The sequence below is a fragment of the Triticum urartu genome, chromosome 5, assembly GCF_003073215.2.
Source record: "Triticum urartu cultivar G1812 chromosome 5, Tu2.1, whole genome shotgun sequence".
NCBI lineage: Eukaryota > Viridiplantae > Streptophyta > Magnoliopsida > Poales > Poaceae > Triticum > Triticum urartu.
In genome coordinates, this window is record NC_053026.1 from 539,314,436 (window position 1) to 539,322,754 (window position 8,319).

Genomic DNA, 8,319 nt, shown 5'->3' on the forward strand with positions numbered 1-8,319 from the left:
GGGGTCTGCTAGGTGGGCGGCAAGGAAGGGGGCGCGCCCATGGGGGTAGGGCGTGCCCCCCACCCTTGTGGCTGCCTGGTGGGTCCCCTCAGGTGCTTTCTTCGCTCAATATTTTTATATATTTCAAAATAATTCTTCGTGAAGTTTCAGGACTTTATAAGTTATGCAGAATAGGTCTCTCAGATTTGCTCGTTTTCTAGTCCAGAATTCCAGCTGGCGGCATTCTCCCTCTTCATGTAAGCCTTGTACAATAAGAGAGAAAAGACATAAGTATTGTACTATAATGTGTAATAACAGCCCATAATGCAATAAATATCAATATAAAAACATGATACGAAATGGACGTATCAGTACGCGGTGTGACTTGAGGATTTTTAGATAAACAAAGAAGTGTTATAACATGATGGAACAAAGCCAATGATCGTTTTGAAAGTGTGAAAACACTAAAACCACACGTGAGGGCCCTGTTTCAAACCATAGAGTGCTTTACGTATGAGACACACAAAGGAAGAACACGGTCCTCAAAGCCGAGGGAATGCTCGCAGTAAATAGTCTGATTGAGATGGCATGGAGAAAGATGTTTTAACGTCCAATTGATGCATGGCTATTGGCCAAGAAGGAGCCATGGCGAGAGAGAGAATGATATGATGAGAGGCGCTAGTCTAGAGCTAGAGTTTTGGATTCGTGATACTTCCCGGATGTTAGATTGGGTCGTGTTGGACTGCCGAACTGTGGACTCGTTAAAAAATGAACTTGACCTGTGGGCTGAAGATTCTTGGTCTTCCTATTGATGCACGTACACAGATATCATAGGCAGACCACTCTGTCAATGGCCTGGGAGGGGAAGGGAGCCCCTGTGTGACGCTTATTATGTCAAATTGGCGACCAATTGCACAGGTGTGCACTTAGTTGGGCTGCCCCATGTAGCAACACATAGTGCGTACTCGCGTAGTTCTTTTTATATTTTCCTCTGGGTTTGTTTTTACTTTTTATGTTAAATTTCTAAAAAATCAAAGTTTGTTTATATTGAAAATGTGAACATTTTTTACATTTCGTATTTATTTAATAAAAAATAATAATATTTCCTTCTAGAAACATAGACGTATTTCCAAAATTTCCAAACATTTTTTAATGTGAGAATTTCTTGAATTTTTAAAATGAAAAGTAAAAAACTCTAAAGAAAAAACTGAAAAACAGAAAACCAGAAAAACTGACCATAACCTTTCAAAAGATTCCCAAAACCGGATTCTAGATAACTAAATGAGGTAAATGGGCCGGCCCATCCCACGTTTCTTCATTATCTCCTTGTCCATTTTATCAACTGAAGCACGAAAGTTGCTATCCTCGCAACGTGCTACAAATAAGAAACGCGGAGGGGAGTCCAACCCGAATAACGCACATGAATTTATTATTACTCCCTCAATTCCATAATGTAGTGTTTATAAACTTTGCAAAGATTGACCAAACTTATAGATAAAACTATTTATATCTACAGTACCAAATATATAAAATATGAAACTACGTCTAATGATGAATCTAAGGATATATATTTGGCATTCTAGATGTAAATATTTTTTCTCCACAAACTTGATCAAAATTTATGAGGTTTGACTTTTCAGAAAATCTATATGCACTACGTTATGAAATAGATGAAGTATTATTTTTTGATTGCATACCTACGATGTATATCTACAACTCCAAAAAGAATCGGCTCCAAACTCGATCTACAAACCCAATGGTTTGCTAAGTACACGGGACCAACGGAACCACCAGCACACGAGTCTCCTCGTGCTCGGGGTGTGCCTCCATTTGGCACTACAAACTCAATGGTTGTAGTGTACATGTAACAGCGAAACCATATGTAGACTATTCCCAAAATAAAACGAAAATGATAAGTACCGAGTGTTCGGATTTTAAGCCTGGCAACCCCGAACGTTTTTCATGGCAACTTTAGTCGACGAGATGACAAGTTAGGGACAAGCACGGCAATTTTTCGCCAAAAAATAAAGTGAAGCACGAAAAGTTGCTATCCTCGCGTCACTAAACTTGCCGTCGAAAACGTTCGGAGTTGCCATGTGCTTGTACCAAATGTTCGGTGTTTATCAGATTTCAAATAAAGGGCACGAAGAAAACACATTCTAGCGACTAACTTCCTGCATGAAACAGATACATACTATCATGTACACTGCTTCTCGATCTCATCCGGAGCTCTTGTGAAATGACTATATACTCGTGAGCCTTACAAATCTTGAAGGGAGGAAGAATTTAATCGTCTCTATCGTACTCCCATACTACCTCCGTCTCAAAATATAAGGCGTTTTTGTAGGCATCTTCTAAACACAAAATCCACTGGACTGAAAACAACGATGGAAAAGACGAGGGCATGAGCCATTGAGCCAAGGAGAGCGCAAAACGCTGGAGACGATTCTAGAACGTTCATCAATCCTCGCGGCTAGAAAATCGAAAACACTTTGGGAAGCGCACAAGCTAGTGTGTCAATCAAACCCGTATAGCTTCTGCAGCGTACTCCTACACGCCGTTGTATGTAGCTCCAGCTACCCCAGCCCGCATGCCAACCTCCATGGATCGCAGCCACCTACAACTACAGTAACTAGCCAAGCTAGCGATCAGAATCAACAGCTTTCTCTCCTCTCCCGCCGTCCTATTCCTACACAGAGCCGTTGAGCAGTGCGAGATTCATGGTACGTGTGCCTGCCCAGCTGCCATGGCGAACAAACCAACAATGTTTCGCGTAACATCGTAATCTATTGCCTGTAAAGGCGGGAGATGATGAGAGGGGACGGTTAGATCAGATCGGCCCTCGGGTTTGGCGAATTCAGCCAGCGGCCACGCCGGCTAATGATGAACTCTGCAGCTTTTTTTGTTGTGTGTGTCCGTGGGGTAAAGCTGCATGCGAGCCTGTGCTAATCATCGAGATCTTGAATGCTGATCCGCTTGTGTAGCATAATTTAACCATGAATGGGCGAACGAACGGGCGCTGATTGATGGATGCACGATTGTTACTGTTGTTCGCCATCATTTACGTTACGTGGATAAGACTGAAGCCCCATCCGCCGTCAGACCGAACTCCATGCTTGCACTGACGCTTTTCTCTTTTTATCCCCTCTGATATTTTTTGTTTTTTTACATAATATAGACGTAAGAGTTCATACATACACGCATACATTCATCTTTATAAACGTACAGACACCATATCCCTATGAGCAACTCCGAAAGACTGAGCCGGCATATTATCTTAAGATTTACTCCATCCATGTACTTCTACAAGTACAAAATGCTCTGTGGTCCGATCGATTTTACGGATATTTTCGCAGTGGAAAGAGACCGTATGTACTACCCCATTGATGCTTAATTAAGCTGCACACCAACATGGCAACATGACAGATGGTATACGTACAGGTCCACCCACACACCCCGTGAGCGCGCGGGGAGGACCAGGCGGCGCGGCGCCACAGCGTACGCACGTCTGTCACGACACGACACGGAGCATATCGAAGAAGCGGCCGATAAGACGGGAGCGGCAGAGACAGGGCCGGACACGGCGCATGCAGGCGGGGTGGGGGGAGATGGCGGTGTCTCACCTCACCGCCCGGCAAGCCGGGGAGGGGGCACGGCAACGTGGCCGCGGCCACCAGCGGCGAAAAGCTGCCGGCCGGTGCGCCGCGCGCGCCATGAGTGGCCGCGGCCGGCTGCTCCTCCCGCGCGCGTACGTACAAAAGCTCGGCTGGCTGTCACCTGCGAGCCATGGGGGAGGGGGTGACCACCCACCCTACATGCATGGTACATAGAGTACATGTGACATGTGCACGACGCGGATGCACGCCACAGGGCCATGCATCGGCGGCATCTGCGTGCGTGCGTGCATGGGCCGGGACGGGACGACACACGACCTTTCCTGTCGACCGCGCGCCGGTCCTCTCCTCCGGCCGGCCACTCGATCGTCTCTACCGGCGCTGGCGCCGAGCACGTGGGCCGTCCCCCATGTTATTCCCTTGCCCGTGCCCGTGCCCGTGGGGCTCCCGGCGTCGATGGCCTTTTGCATGGCGATGGCGTCAACGTCGTCGGATCGATGATGATATATCTACAGACTACAGGGCGTCCGTCCGTCGACCATGCACGCAAGGACCGGTACGGTGTAACATGTGTAGTCGCATGTCGTACTACAATACAACCAACATGAGCGGTGCTGGCTATGTACGTATATACAAGTCCCAATGCCCACACGTTACAGCGAGGAAGGATCTATGGAGTGCCATGTGCGTCGAGGGGTGGATGTTCCGGACATGGAAAGATACCACACATCGCATGTCCCTTTCCGAGTGAACAGAACTATCTCATCTTTTTCATTTATTTCATGAATTTGCCGGTACATCATTTTGAGATGAACAAAGTCATCACTGATGCCTAGTCAACCGGAACGTCTCCTCTTACTGAATGAATAACATCAAAAAGTCTGAAATAAATTTAGAAAAACACGAGCATCAATGGCAAGTCTAGAACTTAAACCCTAATAAGCTGGTTCAACCACAAAGAACCTAACCATCTGAGTTGGCCTCGGTTCGCATGTTCTGGTCATGTTGGGGAAAGGAAAGGATGGATTCTATTAGAAATTGTAGCCAAAGAAATGTTCACTGGTGATGTTATTTTCACAACAGAATTTCTCCTTTTCATTTCTTCGAGTAAGCCACATTTGGTTTGATCTTTTTATGTGATAGACAAAAAAACATCGTAAGAACAACTCTAACAGAGTCATCATATATGCCCGATCACCAGCGAGTGGCGGCGATTGTTGTTGATGATTGTTATTATATTGCTTGTGAATCTCCTTTCACTAGTTTCAAGCACTGTAAGCCAATAAGGTTACGCACGAGCTTGCTAGGTTGGCTAGATTTTCTTTGATAAATAAATGGGTTGAGGAGCCTTCGAGTAGATTGTACCTCTCCTTATAGACGATGTAATTGTTATTTCAAATTAATAATGATTTGTGTTTTTTAAGAGGATAGAAATTTTGCTCCAATTTTGAAGCGGTGAATTAAGTCGGGCACTGCAACAACTTAGTACTAACTTCTTTCAAATTAAATTGTTCTGATAGGGTCATGCGGTAAATTTATCAATCACCGATTCACCCAACGGTTTAACCAAAAATAATTCAGCTGGACGTCACTCGTCTGAATTTGATTTGGGTTAGTCAATTAGTTTGGGAAGGAAGCACCACCCCATGAAGCACCGAGGCCGCCAGCGGTGGAACCGGGTGAGTGAAGTGAGGCCCAAGGACGCCGGCAAGGCTTCAGTCAAGAACAAGCTGCGGTCGGCGACAGCAGATGAGGCGTGTCTGAAGGTTGATGGTTCGGGTTGGAGTGTGGGTTCGTCGGGGAATTTGGATGGTTCGCCAGTTTAGAGGGGATGGCCGAGGAGGGGGGAGGGGGGGGGGGGCGGGGGGGGGGGGGGGGGGGGGGGGAAGGTGAGGGCAAGGCGGTCACAAGAGCGCCACCGTCCACGGGCAACGTAAGTAAATGGTTCGGCCCACAGTCGTGGGCGGTTTGAGGAAGATCATGAACAGTGTCTAGAAGGACATCTGACCATTCTTTGTAGAGTGGAAAGTGCAAAAAGAAACGACTAACCTATTGTTTGTTTGGTTTTTGCGAACTGAAACTTGCATTGCTCAAACCCCAGCAATGTTACACTCTGATACAGCGAGCTCCACAGCTCTATTGTTTTTTCCGACTAACGTGTAACCCTATACCTGCCTTTTGTCCACCTCTAGTTGTGGGTGAGCTTGTGTAGGGTGGTTGGGTGTCTTCCCACCTGGCTACGTTTGCAACTTACCAACGGAAGCAACGATACAAAACGTCCTGAGATGATGGCCATTGGCGACCCGAAGACAGGCCGCCGCCTCCATCCTAGTGACAGCTCAACTGAGATCGCTAAGCCATCATCAGCGCCAGTGTGTACCTACGAAGACGCACGTAGTACCTCTGGACCCTTAACAAATGCTAATTCAAATTTGATTTTAGATTTAGAACTCCTCAGAAGCCCCACTTGTTTACCGTCCGATCGATGAGACGCGCTCAGCACGTACCAGCTAATCACGCGACCCTCGACGCAAATATAGTACACCGTGTGCTGGCAAAACAAGTTAAGAGCTGGATCAGATCAGTCGTCAGGTGGTTCGATGGACCGGCCATGCCGACATGCATAACTAAGCAAGCTAATCAGTTGAGAGCTGGATACGTACTTAAATTAATCAATACTGTATTGCTACTAATTGACAGAAGTAGTACTACGTGTACTTGTACAGCGGTGGGGTAATTAGTCAACACTCAACAGGATTCTACTACTAGCTGGCTAGCTGGTTAATTAATTCGCGCCTCGATGGCGCGCGCGCAACAGAAAAATGATGCTTGAGCGCCGGCCCAAGGATTAATTACTGCTCCGGCGAGCGACCCCACTCAGAACTGCTCGAACAGCTGGTGCACGTCCGGCGACGCCTTGCCCCGCTGCTGGTGCAGCGCGGCCGGCGGCGGCACGACGGGCGGGGACGACGACCGAAGCAGCGCCAAGTTGAGGCCCTTGAAGAACGGGTGCGCCTTCACGTCCGCGGCGCCGCGCCGCGACCCCAGCCGCGCCCGCGGGTCCTTGTCCAGGAGCCGCGCGATCAGGTCCCGCGCCGCCGCCGCCTCCGCGTGCGGCGTCCCGGCGCCGAGCGGCGGGCACTCCAGCGGGGCGCGCACGATGTTGCGGAGCGTCGCCTCGTTGGTGGCGCCCACGAACGGGGTCCGCCCGTACAGCAGCTCGTACAGGAACACGCCGTACGCCCACCAGTCCACCGACGCGCCGTGCCCGCCGCCGCTCGCCACCTCCGGCGCCACGTACTCGTGCGTCCCCACGAACGAGCTCGACCGCGCGTCCACCGGCTCCGCCACGAACCGCGGCCGCGGCCGCGGCGCCGCGCGCCGCCTCCACTTCATCAGCCGGAGGAGGTGCACCTCGGGGAAGCAGGCCGGGATCGGCCTCGCGCCTTCGTCGTCCTCGCCTGTCGCGCTCCATGCCTCCTCGAGCGCCGGCGACGCCGTGGACTCGAGCGAGAGGTCGAAGTCGGTGAGCATGATGTGGCCGTCGCCCCGGATGAGCACGTTCTCCGGCTTGAGGTCGCGGTACACGATGCCCATCATGTGCAGGTACTCCAGCGCGAGGAGCACCTCGGCGGCGTAGAACCGGGCGGAGGCGAGCGGGAAGCGGCGGCCGGGCATGCGGTGGCGGAGGGAGTGGAGGTCCCCGCCGGGGCAGAACTCCATGACGATGCAGGAGTAGTCCGTCCCGGCGTCGAAGTCGGCGAACATGGTGGGCAGGAACGGGTGGTCGAGCCGGCGCAGGACCCGCTTCTCGGCGGCAGCGCGGCCGAGCTTGCCCTTCTTGGCGAGCGCGCGGCGGTCCACCACCTTCATGGCGTAGGCGCACGACTGGTCGCCCTCGGCCTCGAGGCGGCAGAGGTAGACGGTGCCGATGTCGCCCGCGCCGACGCGGCGGACGAGGGTGAAGTCCCGCGGGCCGAGCGGCGCCAGGGCGGCGCGGATGGGCGCCCACGCCACGTCGCCCGCGCGGTGCGGGCGCGGCGGGGACGAGGTGGGCGTGGCGGCGGCCGAGTCGACGGAGAAGGCGGACGAGCGGCCGGCCGTGCTGGTGCTGCTCGCGGAGCTGACGCTGGAGCTGGAGTTGGGCGCCGGCGCGGCGTCGGCCATGTCGGGGAGGTGCGGCGCGGGCTGCAGCATGGCGGCGTTGGGAGGTTTGGGCGGCGACGAGGAGGCTGTGGTGGTGGGAGCGGCCATTATATAGCGCGCGCGCGCGGCTGCTCGCGTTGGCTGGCTGGCTGGCTGGCTGGATAGATGAGATCTCTCTCTGAGGTTTTGGTTTTTCTAATGGAGGTTTGCGCGTTCGGAGAAGGTGGTTGCAGGTGTGGTTTTATAGGCGAATGAGAGTGAGCTCAAGCTGAGCAGCATGGAGAGGCCAGGTTTCGGATGGTTGGACACGTGGCCTTGCCACGTTGCATAACACACTCACGCTATTTCTTTTTTTTTGCCGGGTTAAAAGGATTTCATTGCTCAACTGTTGGAATATTCGTTCCTACATAGCAGAGGAACGTCTGCAGGTCCAGAGCGCAACCAAACTGCAGTTCGGCCCTCCGATCGTCCGAAAGCAGTAAGTGTGTGGCTAACAACGTTCTGATTCCTATAAACACTGAAGGTTCGTCGTGCTAACTGCTAAGTTCTTGCTTTAATTACTGCCTGCCTAGTCATATTT

The 8,319-nt window shown here is 51.4% G+C and overlaps 1 protein-coding gene across 1 annotated transcript; it reads right to left on the reverse strand.

The window, feature by feature from the left end:
* Positions 1-6,253: 6,253 nt before the first annotated feature.
* Positions 6,254-7,965, reverse strand: LOC125556647 (protein kinase PINOID-like). The gene has a single exon (XM_048719335.1). The coding sequence runs from the start codon at positions 7,845-7,847 to the stop codon at positions 6,471-6,473; it is 1,377 nt and encodes a 458-aa protein (XP_048575292.1). The 5' UTR covers positions 7,848-7,965; the 3' UTR covers positions 6,254-6,470.
* Positions 7,966-8,319: the final 354 nt, after the last annotated feature.